The 21,544-nt window shown below is 33.7% G+C and overlaps 2 protein-coding genes and 1 long non-coding RNA gene across 5 annotated transcripts in view; all 3 read left to right on the top strand.

Annotated features, from left to right (window-relative positions):
- Positions 1-11,337, top strand: part of LOC123632791 (putative ankyrin repeat domain-containing protein 19) — a 48,190-nt gene extending 36,853 nt beyond the window's left edge. For both annotated transcript variants that reach the window (XM_045543463.1, XM_045543461.1), the window contains 3 exons: positions 6,129-6,189; positions 6,282-6,484; positions 11,095-11,337. In XM_045543463.1, the coding sequence (XP_045399419.1) occupies positions 6,129-6,189; positions 6,282-6,484; positions 11,095-11,223 (393 nt within the window). In that variant the 3' untranslated portion in view covers positions 11,224-11,337. The remainder of the gene's footprint in view (positions 1-6,128; positions 6,190-6,281; positions 6,485-11,094) is intronic.
- A 190-nt stretch (positions 11,338-11,527) lies between these two features.
- LOC123632793 lies at positions 11,528-19,723 on the top strand. The gene is made up of 4 exons (XR_006733458.1): positions 11,528-11,569; positions 14,014-14,107; positions 16,300-16,373; positions 19,682-19,723. It is a non-coding gene; the product is annotated as an uncharacterized LOC123632793 (long non-coding RNA).
- The window catches only part of LOC123632792 (ankyrin repeat domain-containing protein 26-like), a 26,139-nt gene continuing 24,318 nt past the window's right edge, over positions 19,724-21,544 (top strand). For both annotated transcript variants that reach the window (XM_045543466.1, XM_045543465.1), the window contains exon 1: positions 19,724-19,845. In XM_045543466.1, the coding sequence (XP_045399422.1) occupies positions 19,823-19,845 (23 nt within the window). In that variant the 5' untranslated portion in view covers positions 19,724-19,822. The remainder of the gene's footprint in view (positions 19,846-21,544) is intronic.

Raw genomic sequence — 21,544 nt, 5'->3', positions numbered from 1 at the left:
TACTTTTGATGGTTTTGTTTCTTTTTTCGTGTTGATTTGAGTTATTTATAGATTCTGGGTATTAGGCCTTTTTCAGATACGGAGCTTGTGCATACTTTCTGTAGGTTGTTTATCCTGTTGATTACATCTTTTGCTATGTAAAAGCATTTTAGTTAACTTAATTTCAATTTATTTATTTTTGATTGTATTGTATTTGCTTTTTGGGTCATAGACATGAATTCTTTACCTAACCCTATTTTGAGGATAGTTTTTTCTAGTATTTTTTTTCTAAATGTTTTTTATGGTTTCAGGTCTTACATTTAAGTCTTAAATCCATTTTGATTTAATTCTTGTATATGGTGAGAGATTGAAATCAAGTTTCCTTCTTCTGTATAGGAATATCCAATTTTCCTAGCACTATTTATTGAATAGGGTTTCCTTTTTCTAGTCTGTGGTTTTGTCTGCTTGGTGAATGATCAGTTGGTTGTAGGTATTTGGCTTTATTCCTGGGTTCTCTATTTTGTTTTATTGGTGTATGTATCTACTTTTATTTTAGTAGTGTGATTAATTGGTTAATATTGCCTTATAGTGTAAATTAACATCATGTAATGCGATGCCACCTGATTTCTTTTTTCCTTAACATTGCTTTGGCTGTTCGTACTCTTTTCTGGTATCATATGATTTTTTTGGTTTGTTTTTTCTAATTCTGTGAAAAAAGTGACATGGGTGTTTTGGTATAAATTGCATTGCATCCGTAGATTACTTTGTCAATGTGGCCATGTTCACAACATTTATTCTTCTAATCCATAATCCTGAGATACTTTCCCAATTTTTTGTATCATCTAGGACATTTTTAAAGTAGTATTTTGTAGTTCTTCTTGTGGAGATGATTCACAATCTTGGTTAAGTATATTCCCAGATTATTTATTTATTTATTTGTTTATTTGGAAGCTGTTATAAATGAGATTGAGTTGCTGATATTATTCTTACCTTGTTTGTTGTTAATGCATAGAAATGCTAGTGATGTGTATACATTGAATTTGTAACCTGAGACTTTACTGAATTTATTTATCAATTTCAGGAATGTCTTGGAGGTGTCTTTATGTTTTTCTTTGTATAAGATCATATTCTCAACCAACAAGGATAGTTCGACTTCAATTTTTTCTAATTTGTATGCGCTTTATCTCTCTTTTTCCTCATTGTTCTGGCTAGGACTTCCAGTGGTGTGTTAAATTGAAGTGGTGAAAGTGGGCATCGTTGTCCGTTCCAATTCTTCAGGAGAATGCTTTCAGATGTCCCCCATTCAGTATGATGTTGGCAGTGAGTTTTTTATATATGGTTTTCACTATTTTGAGGCATATTCTTCCTATGCCTAGTGTCTTGGGGGTTTTTGTCATGAAAGGGGTATTGGATTTTGTTGGATGTTTTCTCTGCATGTATTGAGATTAGGCTTTGGTTTTGTTTTTAATTCTTTTCATGTGGTGAATTACAGTTATGGACTTTTGTATGTTGAACCACATTTGCCTCTCTCAGGTGAAACCCACTTGATCATGGTGAATTATATTGTTGAAGTGTTTTTTGCTAGGTTTTGCTTGTTTGTTTGTTTGTTTTTGAGGAATTTTTAAATCTATTTTCATCAAGGACATTGGCCTATAGTTTTCTTTTTTTGTTGTTGTGTCCTTACCTGGCTCTGTTATCAGGATGATATTGGTTTTGTCAGGTAAGTAAGGGAGGATTCCCTCCTTGTTGTAGCAGAATTTCTGTAGGATAGTACAAGTTCTTTTCTGTAGCTCTGGTAAAATATACCTGTGAATCCATCTCACCCTAGGCTTTTTTTTTTTTCCCATGGGAGTTTTCTTGTTAATGACTCAATGTTATTATTCATTATTGGTTCATCCAGGATTTCTATTTTATCCTGATTCAAGCAGGGGACTTTGCATTTTTCCAAAAAATGTGTCCACTTCCTCTAGATGTTCTAGTTGGTGTGCATAGAGGTGTTTGTAGTAATCTCAGATTTTCTTTTAAAATACGTCTCCTTTTCCATTTTGGATTGAGTTTATTTGAATCATCTCTTTTCTTGGCTAATCTGGCTCATGGTCTGTCAATGGTTTTATCTTTTCAAAGAACGAATTTTGCATTTCATTGACATTTTGTATTTTCTTTTTGGTTTTACTTTTGTTTAGTTTTGCTTGGCTATTTGTTATTTCTTGTCTCCTGCTAGATTTGGCATTGGTTTGTTTTCATTTTTTCTAGTTTCCTGCGGTATGATATTTGGTTATTAATTTGTTGTCTTTCTCATGTAGATATTTTGTGCTCTTATAAACTTCCCTCTTGTTACTACTTTTTCTGCATTTTACAAAATTTTATAGCTTTTGTTGCCATTGTCATTCAATTGAAAAACATTTTTTCATTTCTGTCGTGTTTTCATCTTTGGCCCAAAGATCATTTCACAGGAAGTGGTTTAATTTCTATATATTTGTACAATTTTGAGAGTTCCTCTTGGAATTGTTTCTCATTTTATTCCACTGTAGTATGAGACAATAAATACATGATATGATCTTGATTTTTTAAAGCTTTTCTGAGATGTGTTTTGTGGTTTAGAATAAGTTCTATCTTGGAGAATGTTCCATGTGCTGATGAGAAGAATGTGCATTCTGCAGTTTCCATGGCAGAATATTCTGCGAATGTCTCTTAGGTGCATGTGTTCTACCATCTTAAATCCATTGTTTCCTTGTTGATTTTTCTGCCTCAGTGATTTATCTAGTTCTGTCAGTAGAGTGTTAGGGTCCCCCACTATAATTATGCCCCTATTGATTTCTTTTCCTGGCTGTAGTAGCATTTGTTTTATGAATTGGGGAGCTCTGGTGTTAGGTACATATATATTTAGATTTGTTAAATCTTCTTATTGAATTGATCTCTTAATCATTATATAATAACCATTTTTGCATTGTCATTATTGTTGTTTTAGAATCTATTTTACCTGGTAGAAGATTAACTACTCTTGCTTGCTTTATATATCCATTTGCATCGAATATTTTTCCAGACCTTCACTTTGATTCTGTGAGAATCTTTATGAATTAAATGTATTTTTTTGAGACATGATATTTTTGGGTTTTGTTTTTTCATCCATGCCACCAATTGATATCTTTCAGTGGGATATTTAGAAGGTTTACATTGAATGTTAATATTGATTAGTGAAATACTGTTTCACAAGCATCACATGTACTCACCAGAAAACTGGTTTCCCTGATCATCACCTAAATGTACATCAGGGAAGGATACCAATTGGATATCAGACTGGGATGGGGGTGGGGGGAGGGGATGGGTGTATGCCTACATGATGAGTGCGTTGCACACCCTCTGGGGAATGGTCATGCTTGAAGGTGCAGACCCGGGGAGGTGGGGGGGGGAGGGGATGGAGGTATGACTACATGATGAGTGTCAGGTGCACTGTCGGGAGAATGAGAACGGACGCGCTTGGGACTCTGACTCGGGGGGATGGGTGGGACATGGAAAATGTATATAACCTAAACTTATGTACCCCCATGATGAGCTGAAATAAAAAAAATATATATATAAAAAAAAAAAAAAAAAAAAAAAAGAAATACTGTTTCAGTCTTGTTGATTTTTACCGGTAGCTTTGTATTCTCACTTAATTTACTATTTTGTAAGAATTTTGAGTTTTAACTTCTACTTATTTTTACACTGTATTGACTGCACTCTGATTTTTAGAGCACTTTTGAGCATTTTCTGTAGAATGTAGCATTTTCTGCTCTGTAGAGCAGGTCCAGTGCTGTGAGTCAGGGGAGAAGAGTCTGAATGGAGGAGAGCTGGCACTCTGGTCCTCTTTTTCCCAAGGTGTACCCTGCAGGGGATGCATTCTCCTCTTACTTGAAGGGAGCTCACCCTGTATGTCCAAGCTCTGGGATCACACAGTTCCCTCAAGACCCACCAGTGCCCTGTGGCTACTGCAATCTGACTGAGTATTAGAGAATATTTGTGTGGGTTCCAGTGTCAAGAAATGTAAAATGCTCAATTCCCCTGGGCAGGGCAAAGGCACACAATAGCTGGAAAAGCAGTATGACAACTGCTGCCTCACCTTGGGTCTGTGGTAAGTGTGAGTGAGAACCATTGGGCTAGAAGCCTGGTGCTGTATTGTCAAGAAGCTCTCAGTTCACTGAGGGCAGCAGTGCTGGGCTTATGAGGCTACAGGGTCTACCCAATAGTTTGGAGCCTTAGGACTGCCAGAGGTGTGAAAGGAGGAAAATCAAACACACCCACCTACCCTTTCCATGGGGCCACTAATTCCCTGGGGGTTCATTTCTTCTAAAATCTTGTTCCTTCTTGTTATTTCCTGTGACTTCTTTCCTTGGTGTCCCTGGCAGGTTCTGGCACTCTTCCTGCAAAATTACACCTGGGCTATGATTTCATCTGAAACTTTCTCTTCTTTCTGAGATGATCTGGCTTCTGATGTCTCTAGTCAGCCATCTAAGCTATATACACTCCATGTTTTTCCTAGTTATTTAAATAATAATTTTATAACTCCTGTATTACTATGAGTTACTACAGTTTAGGAAACATATTTGTGTGTGTGTTAGAGTACGGAGAATGTAATCTGGCATGTATAAAATGTTTTAATGTATTTTAATGGGAATAAATGAATAGATAAATCAATTTTAGTGCAAAGAAATGTTAGAATATTAAGATTATAATGGAATGTTAAAAGTAACGATGTCCATAATATAATTAATAATTAAATCTATTGAATTTTTAAAATATAATTTAAATTTATGTTCCCCTTTAATAATTAGGATGTATAACTTCAGGAGAGTTATTATGAGAAAATATTTCATAAAAATGAACAAATTAGCAACATATCATAAGTAGGAAAGAGAACTATGGTATCTTTTCTAGTATCATCCAATTGGAAGTTTAGATTAGGATTTCAGATTAAAATTTCTTAAGTGTTCCTTATCTTCAACCGAAGTTCTATTAAAAAATGTCTTTTTAAGCAATACATTAATCTTTATAATTCTAATTACCAATTTTTTTCTCCAAGTACAAAAGAGATGGAATATTTCTTTTTCTGATTTTTTTATCTCTGTAGCAATAGTGTCACAGCTTCCACATAGTGGAAGATGATTATGTTTCAATAATTTATTGTTTTATGGTAATTAAATTAAATTGTTTCCTATAGAAGTATATAGGAAAATAAATTGTAGAGTAAATATTAGTCAATTATCAGTTTTATCATGGATATACTGTAAACTAAAGTCTCTGTTTTATTCTCATATTTCTCCATGTACCTTATCATACAGAATATTTTTCCTTTTCTTCCATGGTTTAATCACATATTAGGTGGAGTGGTCATGTCTCTTTTTGTTTGGTTGTTTTTTCCTCCTCTTCCAACTTGCAAAAATGCTTTTCCCCAATCTAAATATTTCCTTGCAGAATGCATTTCCTCAGTGTGTACCCTGTCAGTGCCTCTTTGTTTTCATTGTCATCATATTTAGTGAAAGCTTTCTACTGAGTAGCTCTTTGTGGCTTTCATTCTTCAATGATTGCCCCACAAGGTTTATTATTATTTTCTGTCTTTCTTGGGAGAACCTGAATCTATACAATAATTTATTTTTAGAATTTTGACAAACATAATAGAAGTGATTGATAATATTTGCAAAGCCAACCCATTAAAATAAGTTATTACTAAAACCTAAACTCTCCCATTTTCCCTGGCAAGAGATAGTTAACACAAATGTAAATCATGCAAACACATTTCACAATGTAACACAAAATTGATTAATTTAAGTATCTTAATGATAGTTACTTTAATAATCCTGTAAGCTGACTAGGTCCATTTTTGTCTCAGGCTATTTTGGCTAAGAATATAATCTAATGGATATTATAGCATTTGTAGAATAATCAATTATGGGCAAAGGGAGTAACATTCTTAGGACATCTGTACCATCTCTCCTAATCTTCACCCCATGAGAAGATGTAAATTAGTAAATGACAGAATTGAGGTTGAATCTACATCTGAGTGACTCCAAAACCTCTTTTCTTTCCATTAAGTCATACGGTAATGGTGAATATTAAAATTATTTTACCACTTTGATACTTGTTATTCTTAAAGCTATTGTTTTTTGTTCTAGGATGTTTCTGAACCAAACTTAACAAACTTAACTACTGCTTCTCAGCAATCCAGGAAAAATTGTAAGCTCTTTAAAGATTGCCTATTTTTGTGTTATCCACTGATTCTTCATTACAAATATCTTTATATATTATTTACTTTCTTTTTACTGTAGTAGAAGCAAAATATGCTACTGTGAGAACAGGTAAGGGAAACGTGTTTGAGGACAAGATTTCTGATCATCCAAAGGAAGATGTGTTTGAATGCTTTCCCACAACATCAGGCAAAGTCCAGGGCTTTTTAAATCCTTCCTTTCCACCACCTGAGCCTCAGCGGAAACCTTCCTCCGGGTCATTGGAAAACTGTGGTCTTACAAAGGCAAGTTATTATTTGAAAAACTTTTCTCCCCCATATTTTTATGTACCCCTCCCCCGTCCTCATAATGCTGACAAAAATACTGTAAAGAAATGGACCTCCTCAAGGCCATAGTAGAAAACAAATGTAATAACAAAATGAAGGATGGACAGGATTGAGATTTGTAAAAGTGGAGGGGAGTAAACAATTCTTAGGTTAGAAATTGTAGAAGGAAAGAATTAGAAAGCAACCCAAAGGAGCAGCTCACAAATGTGGAAATGAAGAAGAGGATGACAGGGAAGAATTCATGGAGGAAGGGCAAGATAAATACAAAGTTTGATTAAGAGAGTCAAGATCACACAAATTATTATGAAAAGATAACAGAAATAGTGGAGATAAATGATAGTGGGAACTCTCTGTATTGCAAGGTATGTTAGAAATTGTTTTCATGCAAATCAAGAAAAGAAAGGCAATGAAAAAGAGGCTGATATTCTTTTAAAAAATTATATATTGGTTTAATGAAAAAGAAACAGAAAAGTTAAGGGTGGCTATAATTAATATATTGTACATTTAAAACTAGCTATAAGAGAATAATTCAAATGATTCTGCCATAAAGAACAGATACTATTTAACATGATGCGTATCTCAAGTACACTGATAAGATTCTAGAAATGTATCAAAATTTATGTCCCTTCAAAATTTGTACATCTATTATGCTCAAATAAAAACTATGTAAAAAGGAAAAAAATGAATCCTCATTTTTAAAAAATTATTAAGGTAATACATTTAATCTAGTAAATTATTAAAGTAATATATTTAATCGAGTAAAACCTATGTTCCTGGATAATGCAAAGTGAAATATATTTCAGCCCTTATCTGATATTATGAATTATTAATTTTTGACTCTTTCATTTCTTCTTTAAGGTTTATAACTTATCTTTTGCATATCCATAACTTACTTAAATAATTTGTATTACTGTTTGGTATAATGTTGACAATCATTTTAGATCTGTTTGAAAATAGAGAAAGGAATAAACATTTTATTTGATCTTTTTTAAAATTTCAGGTTATATAAGGGAGATTCTTAATCAGTATTCATTAAATAAGAATATAAATTTTGAGCTGCAACCCTCTTGAAGAAATAAATGCTGCAATTATTTTTTTCTGGACATGTGATTTATCTTGTGCCAATAATTTCTACATATACCAGACACACATATGTATACATCACATGAATGCAATCATAATTGATTACTGTTCCCTAGAATAAACTACTTATTGTCATAGCATTATAAAGAAGAGGGGACTGTCAACAGAGCATACACATTCATCTCTGGAAGATGGTTGTTTACTTTTAAAAAATATTTCTAGCTTTGGGGACATTTTATTTTATTCTTACGAAGCTTTATTAAGTTTAGTATTCATAGTTGTTATATTTTGCACATAAATTTTTTCATCTGCAAAACTCAGAAATCCTGTAGACTTGATTTTGTAGTCCTCTCTCCACTCCTTATGTGAATATTGGGGCCTGTTTGACAATTGTAGATGTATTTGAAGATTCTTAAATCTTCAGTTTGGGTAATCATAGCTTTATGTTCTTTATAGTAGATGCTCTCTCCAATTTTTAACTACTGTCCTATATGATGGAAATAGGAAATTAGAGCTATGAGTATGTTGCTTACATGGGAGTAAGAAAACAAGGTGAAATTTAATGGAGGGCTTTATGTTTCTTTCTTACATGATCATAGTACTTAGAAATGCATCATAATTCTGCATCACATAAGCATTTCTCTTCTACAGTTTAAAATTCTAAGATTAATTTTATTTTTTTTTAGTGTCATTCCTTTTTTATTTTAATTTTTTTAATTCAGGATATTTTGGGGGTGCAAACATTTTGGTTACATGAAATATTGTTTGCCTCACCCTAGCTAGGGCTATAAGAGTGTCCTTCCCCCATACAGTGTACCCCATTTCCATTAACTGTGGGTTTACTCCCCTCAGTCCTCCACCCTCCACTTGACCAGCACCCAGTGAGTATTACTACCCTGTGAGCACCTTAGTGTTTATCAGTTAGTACCAATTTGATAGTGAGTATATGTGGTGCATGTTTTTTCATCCTTCTGATACCTTACTTAAAAGGATGGGCTCAATCTCTATCTAGGATCACATAAGAAGTACTAGATCACTGTTCTTTTTTGTAGTTGAGTATTATTCCACAGTATACATATATCACATTTTATTAATCCACTCATGTAGTCATGGGCACTTGGGTTGTTTCCACAGCTTAGGAAAAGTGAATTGTGCTGCTATAAACATTTGATTGCAAATGTCTTTGTTCTCTTCCTTTCAATAGATGCCTAGTAGTGGGATTGTGGGATCAAATGGTATCTCTATTTTTAGCTCTTAGAGGTATCTCCAAATTACTTTCCACATGGGTTGTACTAATTTGCAGTCCCACCAGCAGAATAAGAGTGTCGCAATCTCTCGTATCCATGCCAGCATTTGTTATTTTGGGCCTTTTTATTAGAGGCCATTCTCACTGGAGTTAGGTGATGTCACATTGTAGTTTTGATTTGCATTTCCCTAATGATTAGAGATGTTGAGCACTTTTTTATATGTTTGCTGGCCATTAATTGTTGAGCACTTTTTTATATGTTTGCTGGCCATTAATCTGTCTTCTTTTGAAAAGTTGCTGTTCATGTCCTTTGTACATTTATTGATGGGGCTATTTGATTTTTTTCTTGTTGATTTTCTTAAGTTCTATATAGATTCTTGTTATCAGCCCTTTATCAGATGTGTAGAAAGCAAATATTTTCTCCCATTCTGTAGTTTGTCTGTTTGCTGTAATGATAGTTTCCTTGGCTGTGCAGAAGCTTTGTAATTTGATCAGGTCCCATTTGTTTATTTTTGTTGCTGCTGTGATTGCTTTGGGGGTCTTCTTCATAAATTCTTTGCCTAGGTGGATGTCTAAAAGACTCTTCCCAACATTTTCTTTCAGAATGCTTAAGGTTTCGTGCCTCAGGTTTGAGTCCATTATCCATCCTGTGTTGATTTTTGTAAGAGGTGAGAGGTGGGGATGCAGTTTAAATCTTCTGCACATGGACATCCAGTGTTCCCAGCACAACTTGTGGAATAGAGATTCTTTTCCCATATGTATGCTTTTGTCTGCTTTGTTGAAGATTTCATGACAATATGAGGATGGTTTTATGTCTGGGATCTCTGTCCTATTCCAAAATTCTATATCTGTGTTCTTGTGCCTATACCATGGTGTTTTGGTTACTATAGCCTTGTAGTAAAGTTTGAAGATACTTTCAGACCCAAAGTCAAGGGCTGGAAAACAAACTTCCAAGCAAATGGAAACCAAAAGAGAGAGGCCATAGAGATTCTGATTTCAGACAGCATAAATTTTAAAATAGCAAGACTAAAGAAAGACAAAGATGGTCACAAAATCATGGTGAAAGGAAAAGTCCAACAAGAAGGATTAACAATTCTTAATATCTATGCATTGAACACAGGAGCACCCAGATACATAAAGCAAACCCTGTTTTATCTAAATAGCATGATAGACAGTAATGCCATATTAGGGGGGGATTTCAGCACCCCACTGACTCAATTGGACAGATCCCCAAACAAAAAGTAAGCAAAGAAATAATGGACTTAAACAAAGCTCTAGAACAAATGAGTATAACACACATCTACAGAATATTCCACCCAAATAAAGCTGAATATACATTCCTCTCATCATCTCATGGAACTTTCTCCAAAATTGATCGAATGCTACGCCACAAATCAGACCTCAACAAATTTAAAAACATAGAAATTGTACCATGTATCTTGTCAGATCATAGTGGTATAAAAATAGAGATCAATTCCAACAGAAACACTGCTTCACAAGGTCATGGAAATTAAACAATCTCTTGCTGAATGATTACTGGGTCAAAGGAGAGATCCAGATGGAACTTAAGATTAATTTAAAAAATAGTCTTCTTGCAGCATCTTTAATTGGTACTTTAGAATTAAATCTTTTTATTCAATTTAAAAATGTATGTTATGATAATATTCCAGAAATAAATATTTTCATATATTAGTACTATTATATCTCACATTCTTCAAATTTTTAAAGGTATAGTTGAAACAATTGAACCATATTTTTCCTCCTCTTGTTCTCATTTTCAAAATTTCTGAGTTCTGTATAGAATTTCATTATTTAATTCTACCATTTTCATATACTTTACAAATACTCATCCTTTTTCTCACATTGCCCTGTCTTGAAATGCTTCACACCCATTCTCAGCACTTTTTCTATCTTTCATAATGTGGCCATATATCTTTGCAGTATTTCCTGACCTTCCCAGGCAGAACTCACCGCTCTCTCCTTTGTGCCCTTACTGCCCTTTATTCACTTTAATTGTAGAAGCAGTGAATTATTCTTTTCCATCTATCTTTCATACATCTCATACTCCTCTTGAATCTAGGGCAAAATCCATCCTTTTTTTATATTATCAGCTTCTGCCAGAATAGTGCCTGTGCTTTGATAGACAGAGTAATATTCATTGTCTTATAGACTAATTGAGTGAGTGAGTGAGGGAATAAATGCAATGTTTTCTGAAGTTGGGATTTTTTTTTTTTAATAGGAAGTAGCAACAAAGCCAGCATCTGGACAAAAGGAAAATGGTATTGGTATTATTGAACATGCTCCGCGAGAGCAAAAAGTAATGTCAATTTTATTTATGTGCACAAAAATAACAGAAGTGGTAAGTTAGCGAATATCTATGATACTCTTTAATCCTTAAATTCCATCACAAAAAAAGACATTTAAAGTATGCAGACCCAAATATATTATCCATTTCTTTTAAATATATTTCTTTTGCTGTCTTTCTTCATACTGTCTACTTTTTTCTTCCTAAAACTGGTTCAACCTTGAAATTATTTTTGCTATTAGTTTTATTTTATTGAAATAAAAATGAATGGTGATAGACTTGTATATGTATTTAAAATGTATGACAAAAATGTTCTCATGAATGTATCTGTGAATACCATTTTATAGACAAGATGTCTGCATTAGAGTCTGGAAAAAATGAAGATGCAGAATCACCTCAGGATTTGGAGGTACTGTCTATTGTTGTTGTTATTTTAAAATATAAGTATCAAATGATATTAGAACCTAAAAGGAAATGTTTAGACTTTATGTTCTCAGCTCTGTTTATGCCCGTAAAGAGTTATTTTCTTGTATTTTCAGCTCACAATTAACAAATTGGTTATTATTGCATAGTACAATTCTTCTCACCTGTGGGATTCATTTAAGAAGCTACTATAGTATAGTGCAACAAAATAAAGCTTAGAAAAGGAGTCAGTTTGGGTTCCCAAGTTAGGTTTTTCTACAACAAAAGAATTATTCCAGGTCAACTTATGATCAAATGAATCATTCTATGTTATATGTGGGTGTGTAAAAGTCCTAATGATACTCAGAGAGAAACTGTTTGAACTATTGTCTTTTCCAACGTGGAACTTAAAAAGATAATATCTGCAACTTGAAGGTGTTCGTGTAATTGGGTTGTTAAGTATAGATCTGCAAACAACATTTCCAGAGAAGGAAAAGTACGGGAACAGTAAATATGTAGGACTATAGTAACAACAGTTCAGTTTAGTGGAGTTTTAATAAGTAAAATTCATTTTTAAAAATAGAAGCCATTGGATATTTTTGTGGCATCCATGTTTGTACTAGTGTCAGCATAATATAATGACAGTGTACATTGAAGTGACAACTGTGGAAAGATATGGGAAGGGTCTGATGATAGAACAGCTGCTGCACAGTGGTACCAGCACTGAGTGGAAGCCAGAAGACATGTTAGTGTCCTGGTGCTGTCGCTTAGTAGCCATGCAATCTTGAAAAAAATGAATGATGTATCCTATTCAGATATCAGTGACCTTCTTCATAAATATGGTACTAACATCTATTCCTTAAGTACGCGCAATGAACAAATGTGGTAAGAAACATAAAAACATTTTGTAAACTGGAGAGAGTGTTTATACCAATGAAGGGCCAAATGATTACACTGATATTCACTGACTTAATAAACGCTGAAAGTACTTTTTGCAAACCAGAAGGCAGTAGTCCTAAGAAAAGAATGGAAGTTATAGCAAGCATATGGATTCCTAATTTTGGTTATGTTAAGTTTCCCAGCAGACTATTACCAGAGATGTCCTGTAGGAATATAGTGATTTGATGCTTGAGACCTTCCTGATGGGATTTTAAATGTTTTGATGTTGATTAAATGTCTGTTATTGAGTACCAACTACATGCTGGGAAGTAAGACACTGAATATACAAGATGAGGGAATATTCTATAGGGGTAGGAAGAGAAAAATAAGTAAACAACAAAGACCTATAGGTCATTATAAGTTCTGCATATAAAGAAAACCGAGACTGGTTAGAAAATATTGAGGTAGTTTGTAGTTAGGATGGGGATGGAAATGTGAATAGAATTCTGTAGTCAGAGAAGATCTTTCTGAGAGTGACATTTACATCACCGAATTTCACATGACTAGGAATGAGCAAGCCATGTGAAAGTCTAGGAGGAGGACATTCTGGACGGAGAGATGAGTGGATCACATCTCTTCATTTTACCCTTAACATCCTGTAATGACCAGGAAACAGGAAATGGGACAACCACCATCCTACTCAATTATTATTAAGTATAGAAAAAATGTACAAATAAGTGTCCAGCACCGTTTAGATGCTTTGTGAATAAATATTCTTATTATTCTCTCTTCATTAAGGTTTGCTATTCTTTTTTGCAGTTTTCTTTTTAATTGGGAAAGAGTTACATGTACTTTACTTTGTGTATCTCTAATATTTGTTTGCTTTACCTTGTACATGTGTAACATTTCCTTGGTTTTATTGAAATATGACATAAAAATATGTTTTCTTACTACTCCATCATTTTATTCATCCGTTTATACTATCAGTAAAAATTTTATTAAAAAATATTTAGATATTTGCAAGCCCTTGTTTCCAAAATGATGCAGCTTGTTAAATGTGCTATTCTTCCTGAACTTGACATACTCTGATGTTTGTTATCATGCTAGGTATCTTATTTTAACACTAAACATTTGTAAAGTTAAAATTATTCTAAATATTTAATTATGTAATTATTATAGTAGGTGTATTGTATGTATGTATATATATTAAATACTCTTCTTATTTTTGGTGGGGATTGTAAAGTACAATCAGGTATTTTGAAGTTACTTCCTTGTTGAAATGTGCATACCCATTAATATTTTGTCTGTGACTATATTGCCTTTTTCCTCCATTCTTGGTTTTCAGAGTCAATAGCCAGAAATAGATAAAAGGTAACCTTGAGCTGGATAACATATGTGAAGTTCCCTGTACAAATGTTTTGGTTTTTCAATACATACTTCTCTTATTTTTAAGTCTAATTGCCTTTACAATAGGAAATTCAGGTAGTTTTAAGAATATGATTGGAAAATTTTGATGGAATTCATTATTTTCATTTTTTAATTGAAACTTATTATTGATATTAATTTTAACAGAGTGTCTCCACGAATCTCCCACAGAAGTATGGTGGTGACTTACGGTGGGCTGCAGTTCACAAACAAGAATACACCATAAATGGACAAGTAGAAGGTAAGAACCATATTTTATTAAAAGAAAATCATTTAACAGACTGTTTATTCAAAAACATGTACACTGATACATTCTAAAATCCAAAGAATATCATCAAGCCTCAAGAAGCAGGCATATGTAATGGATGGTGGTCAAATAAAATAATTCTTCAGAAAAAAGGAAGAGCAGAGTGTTTGAAATGTGGGAAGCATATAAAGTGAGCTTCCAATACCAGAGTGTGTCAGAGAAGTATAGCAAACATTTCTCACTCTTCTTATCTCCCTCACTGTTGGGAAGGCACTAAGGATTGAGGCACCTAAACCTGCAGCACTATCTTTTCTATACCATAGAGGAATAGAAGCATATCTGGTCAGCTGTACACATGCATAATTTAATGTGGTTTGAAATGTTCTTACTTCATAGGGTAGAATTAGTACTGCTCAAGATAAAAACTTTGGAAAGAAGAAGAGAATAGGGTCAGTTATGGAGAGATGAGGGAAGATAGAGGCTGATAAGCAGCCCATTAGAAACATTATGACTTGTAATACAATTTCACTTGTAGGGACATGATAGGGAGGAACATGAGGCTAGATTCCAAAAGGGTCAGTTCAGGTAGAGGAATGTGGAAGTACACTCAGTGTAGACCAGAGCGTCTCAAACTTTCATCAATCAGCTGTGTTAAAAATGCACATTCTGAGTCAGCAGCTCTGAGATTCTGCATTTCTAGTAACTTCTCAGCTGATGCTCCTGCTGGTGGGCCTTGGGTATAGACTTCTTTTTAGAGAAATCTGGAAGAAGAGCCATTGGATAACAGTTTAAGACATTACAGGATCAGGGGAAAACATTATTTTGTTATTTCTGAGCATGTTTGTAGCCAGAGGGGAAGGAGCCAAGTGATGAGGAAGGAGAAATTAGAGATGTGAGGTACTACTGCTAAATGAAGAGGAAAGATGTGGTGGGAATAATAAATCAAAGATGTTGAAGGAGGAGAATAAGGGGCACAGATCTCTACATGACTGCTGTAAAGGAAGAAAGATTGTGAGGGGTGAAGGAAGGAGGAATGAAAGAAGTTAGGAAGGTGATTTTGGAGTTGATGAGGAAACTTGGGAGGACTTCAGATGACTTCATTATATTTACACTCAAACACAAGCTTAGATTCTTGCTGCTTTAAAGGTTAGTAGAAGCAGGAGGGAGTGCTAGAATTGGGGTGAACAATAGTAATTTATTTTTCCTCCCCATAGCTGTCAGACAGCAAATATACATGTTGCATTAATATTAGTTAATCAAATGAGATTAATTTGAATATAGAAGCATCAGCTGCTTTTTTAAGATAGCTAAATTTTTGGTAAGGTAATTGTTTCATAAAAGTCTTTTAAAGACTACTTGGTAACCAAACTAATTTTAAAAAGAAAAAAAATTACAGAGTTCATTCCTTGAATACTAAATTTGTTATTTCAATATAGAAAATTTATTATACATTGTTTCTTAGATGTGGTGTTAAGGCTTTTTGTATGTGTGTGTATCAAGAAAGTTTAAGATGACTAACCCAGTGGATACAAGAAACGTAGGCATACCAATGGCCATATAACTAATGAAAAAGGTGAATATTTTCATTAAGTAGCATTCTGCAAATGAATCCAAGCTGATCAGATCAGAATAGTTTTTCCAATGAAAGATGAATTATGCTCTCAATTGCATTGCAGCTGAGTACTTCTAAATCGTGGGACAAATTGAAGAACATGATAACTAATTATAGTATAATGGTACAAATGATTCTGCTGGGTTGTGTTACAGATATGCTGTAGCATTCTCCCATCAGCTTTGATGGTTACCCCCTCAGGGTCATGACTTTCTCCGCTGATTAATGATCCCTTTTCCCCTCATCAGTCAGCATGTTCACACAGATCTATGGCCACTTTCCTCTTCAGTTAACAGACATAGCTAATAGTTAATAGAATTTGTGAGTGAATCTTTGAGATGCTGTATGCCTTGGCCCAGGGGTCTCCCCAAGTGGTTTCTTGAAGTTTGGGTTTTTTTTCTTTTTTTAATTAGAAGTATTTCTTAAAGAAGTAAGTATTTCATCATAGATTTAGCTTCATTTAAACTCTAAATTTATGCAATGAAAATTTTATTTTCTATCTATTTCTATAATGACTGTCTTTTACCTCACTCTTCTAACTAATCCAATTTAATTCAATGTATGGATTTTTTAGCAGAAGAAGACCTAGAAGTGACATCAGAGAATGAGCAAAAGAGTCCTGAAGGAAGTGAAAATAAGCAGACACCGGTATGTAAAGATTTAAATTTAAATTTCTGGTTTAACATAATTTTCTTCATTTTAATAACATCATTTTGCACTAACCTGTTAGAGTACATAATCATTTACTATTTTATAATTTTATTTATTTATATTTTTATTTTTCCAATTTATTTATTTATTTATTTTCATTTTTCAAAAAAATTTCAGAATATTATAGGTCTACAAACATTTTGGTTATGTGTAATGCCTTTGCATTGCCCAAGCCAGAGCTACAAGTGTGCCCATCCCCCATACAGTGTGCTGTGCGCTGATTAGTTATGAGTTTACCTACCCCCATTTATAGTAGTTATGCAACTGAAAATATTCTTACAATCTCTAGTAATTTATTGCTGATGTTTACCTTCTAGTTGAGGCATATGTTTTTCCAAATTTTGTTTACTCTTCCATTTTTACAACTTCCTTACATGATAAAGAGGGTGACATCAAATATCGAATTATAAGCAATAGAAATTATGAGTAATTTAAGAGTGATGACCACTGAGTTGTATTCATGTCAAAGGAATAACCATTGCCAGTGGTTCAGAATTTTCAGTTTTATGTTATCAGTCATTAATGGCACGGTTAAAGCTTTCTTCTGCCTTGTGGTCTGTAATTGACTTCATCGTCTATGTCCAGGGTGAGAATAGGGTCATAAAGTCATCTGTACTGTCTGTTAAGGGACTCATACCTTTAAGAAGGGGTCCTTCGGTGTTAGGGTACAAACAACTTTCTAACTTGTTTTAATGTGGGAAATCATGAAATGTTATTATATTTTTAAATTCACTGTCATTAGGAGACTTTAGACTGTTAGTGGCCTCTGAATGGAGGTTTTTTCCAAGTTTTTGGTGTTAATCAGGAAAAGAATTTTAGGATGGACCATGAAAGTCAAGCAGGAAGCTTTATATTGAATGATTGAAAGCCACAGTGCACTCTCTCAAGAGTAAGAGAGTGGGCAGGCTTGAAAAGAGCATCTGCATCAGGAGGAAGAGGTTTTTGGTGTTTTGAAGTCTTATTAATTGAGGGGAGGAGTATTTATGAGTAAGGGGCTGACTTTTGCTATGAATTTGGGCAGTAATTCCTAAAATTGGGTTTGCTCTCATTTTAATACTGTATATGGCTGTCTTTGAGCCATCATGGTGATTTCAAGGGTGGAGCAATTGTAAAACTCCAGTAATAATTGGCCTAAGTTCATGTAAAATGAGAGAAATCATAATGACAAGCCAGCTGAAGCTGGTTCTTGCCTATGGTTAACAGCCCCTCTAGTCAGCTCCTGTCTAAGGGTTATTTACTTTAACATCTGCTCCCACTTTGCAAGTCCCCACATGTGATCTCAGCCTTGTCTCTGAAACTTCTCTTCTAACAAGACTATATTAGAACCAGTCTTAAGCAGATTGTCCATCTAGATTCGTGACATTATCATCTTATGGTATATCATTTGAATTAACATTTAAGAAATTCCTTTTCTTTCTAATTGGTGTGTTGATTTTGGATCCTAATAATTAAAAGTGTGACAATCCCCAGTTAGCAATCTTTAGAAAAAGTACTTAAGTGCTACCCTTTCTACTTTCTCTTCATCAATTGCCTGATCCATTCTGATTTTCTACTTATGAAAGTTCATGGGTAAGATGGAGTTATCTAAAGATACAATTGTATATAGAAATAGATTTTATCTGTTATCTAAATGATAGGAGTTCAGAATATTTTTTTCATAATCATTATTCCTTAATCAACCTGTTTCTCTATCACCAGTCTTCCAAGTGGCCTAAGGACTGGGAAGCTAATTCATTCACATGCCATATCATCTGAACAAGAATAAATGTAAAATAAGTTAATAAAAGTATGTAGTAAGGTCTAGGATTTTTTCACCCCCTAGTGACTTAAACATGAATTGCATTTGTTTGAACAATAAAATGAAAATACAGTGGGAAGGAAGCAGTGACTGAGAAGAGATAAATATGTGTCTAACCTTGAGAGTTGCAACAAATATGCCCAGCCAAGTGAATCTGTTTAATGTGCTTTTATGTGTGCAAGGTTCATCTATTTGAATCAAACTGTTGGAATTTGAAATTCCATCATGACCACTTTAAATATTATTGACCAGAAACATATATAGTTCCACATAGCTTTTAAAATCGCCACTCTCAAATGTTTGTGAAATCAGAATTTACATTATGTTGCAAATATGGTATAAGATTTGACAAGTATGATTTGATCATATGAGTAGAAAAATCCCCAGCCAAAAATACAGTGTTTGACTCCAAAATGGAAAGGTGAGTTCTGTACGTTGAGTTTTAAAGCTACAAAAAAATCTAGAGATACTCTTTTTTAAATGTCAATGTAGCTGAGGCCTGCCCCCCAATTAAGGCATTTAGTTATTTTGCCAAAGTCACACAGTTAATTTATCTGACTAGTTTTTGAGTAGTTTAATCTCGTAATTTACCTGATTCAGCATGATGCAATTCCACTATCTTTGTTTTTTTTTTTGTCACAAATTGCTAGGTAATGCCACTGTAGGAGCTTTGAATGAATCATTTAATCTTTCTCAGTTTTACTCCAGTTATCAGTAGGTGAAGGAGCTAAAGTAGATAATTACTTTATACTGTACATCCTCCAGCTGTAAAATTGTATGGCTATTGAATGTGAAATTTGGGAAGCATCTCATTTTTCAGGACTCCACACCAGCAACTGAGCAGTTGCACTCTGCTCCTTGTGTGGTGACAAACTTGGTTCATATACATTTGTGTGTATCTTCATCTTTTGATATTTCTCTATCCAAATGAAAAAAGAATGATAAATGGCAGTGACAAAAGATTAACTTGGTGCAGAAAAGGGAAAGCTTTCTCTCTGTTCCTGAAGCCTTACAATATTGCATCCTCTAAATCTGGCCATTTAACGTAAAATCCAGGTGATAAGACAGAAGAAGACGTGATTTATGTCTTTGTCTTTTTCTTTCTGTCTCTGCCAGTCAAATGGGGGCTGAAATTCCTATTATCCAGAGAAGAATGGATGTGAATAACAGCAAAAAATCAAGAAGGGCCCTTTTAGAAATTTGGGAAAATTCTGTTTCATTCACTCAAACAGAAATGAAGTAGACTTTATAAAAATTTCAATAATAGCATAATAATTATAATTATATGATAATTATGGACAATAATATTCAAGTAAGCACAAAATATTTAATGATTAAAAATATGACAGTTAAGGTGAGTCAAGGGATAAAATCAATGAAAAGAGAAAAAATTATTCTTATTGATAAGGTAATAACAATTATTTGTACTATCAAACTTTCATTAAAGGTTGAAGAAAAGGAGAAGCACAAAAGCAATAAAATGGCAGCATCAGAAAACCTATGTGATGGTGCTGGTGATGACAGTGATGATGACGCATTACTTCAAGAAAGAAAGAGTAGAAAAACTGACAGTTGGCAATTTCCTAGGATGGAGAATGAAGTGTGTGATAGGTAAGCCTGTAGCAATATTTAACAGTAGATAATTTTATTGTGCTATACAATTAATTCTAATTGGACTAATATTCGTGATTAACAAATTTTATGCTTTCCGTAGGTATATTCAGCCTTGCTCGGTGATCAGAAAAATGCACATTAATGATGTAACATATTTTCCAATGATACTGGCATTTTATTAAAAGATTAGCAGTGTTGGCAAATGTGAGGAAAATGCATTTTGATACACTGTTGGTAAATAAAATTGACAAATCCTTTTTGAAGTGTAATTTAGTAGCATGTATCAACACTTCAAATATGTCACTCCTTTGGCCTACCAGGAACTTAGGATCTGGGACTAGATGCTGCAGGAAAACATGACTTGTAGAAACACATGTAAACACATACGAGTTAAGGACATTTATTCTATACTGTATATAACATACAAGAAGCCAATATATTCATAAAATAGATAGCCTATGTATGTCAAAGATCTATAATATATGTGTGTTCAGAATATTTATACAAGTGTGTTACGTGCATACATGTATATGCATGTTAAAGATAGTTACTGTAACATCATCATCTCAAAAACTTCGAGGTAGTCTACATACCAATCAAGAAGGAAATAGTTACATTGTCATGTCCATATAATAATGTCATATGCAACCATTTAAACAACAAAGTTAGATCTGTAGTGTACTGATTACTTCACAATTGACGGATATTTAAAGCATATAGTTTGATGACACATCTTAAGCAAATTATGTTAGAATTCTTGTAATATCTGCTGAGGTTCAAAAGGATGCTGCATGCTACACTGCAGCTCTACCTTGTTCCCAACAGAATTGCTAATTATTGATTTGTTGGGGTTTTGTTCTCAATGCATGAGTGCTCACCTGCTGGATCCTCACATTAATCCAGATATTGCCAAGGGATTGCATATCCATATCCCATATAAACATTTTCATATTTTGGGTAAAACTTACTAAAATACATCAAAGGATCTTTAATCTCCTAACCAGGTATTGGCCACCTCATTCTGTAGAAAGCCAGATAGTAAATGATTTAGGCTTTGTGAACCACAGGGCCTCTGTTCATTGTAGTCCACAAACCGTGATAGACAGTAAATAAATAGACACGGTGGTGTCCCAATTAAACTTTACTTATGAAAACAGGCAGCGGGCTTGACTTGGCCCCAAGACACTAATTTGCTGACCCCCGTGCCAACACCAAGGTGCTGCTAATGTGGTGAATCTTCTTTGTAAAGATAGCCTGAATTCATGGCATTAACCTTCCTTTTAAATATACGTCAGTATGCATCATACCGTATTTTCTACAGTGACTTTATATGTTACAAACCTTCAGTTTAAAAATGGGCTTATTTTCTGCATTTACCCCTTTTATTCCTGTCCTTAAATCAATATTTTAGTATGAGTGATTGCTTTGTATATTTGATGAGTATAAAATATCCTGCAATTGGATGATGTTTCTAAAGGCAAAAATACTACTTTTGAATGTTTTGGTGTTTCTGTGGTCTTTTTTATAAGTATGGGCAAAAGTATAAGCAAAAATCAGCTTATATGATCTAGAAATGTTCATAGGATCTTGTAATTCTATAATTTTTGTGAATTTATTCTTTAATACCTTGGTCTGGCGTTTTTTAAAATGCCATATGTATATAATTTGGAAACCTTTAAAGTGTGAAAATATACTA

The sequence above is a fragment of the Lemur catta genome, chromosome 2, assembly GCF_020740605.2.
Source record: "Lemur catta isolate mLemCat1 chromosome 2, mLemCat1.pri, whole genome shotgun sequence".
NCBI classification, from domain to species: Eukaryota; Metazoa; Chordata; class Mammalia; order Primates; family Lemuridae; genus Lemur; species Lemur catta.
This window is presented reverse-complemented; position numbering and strand designations above follow the sequence as displayed.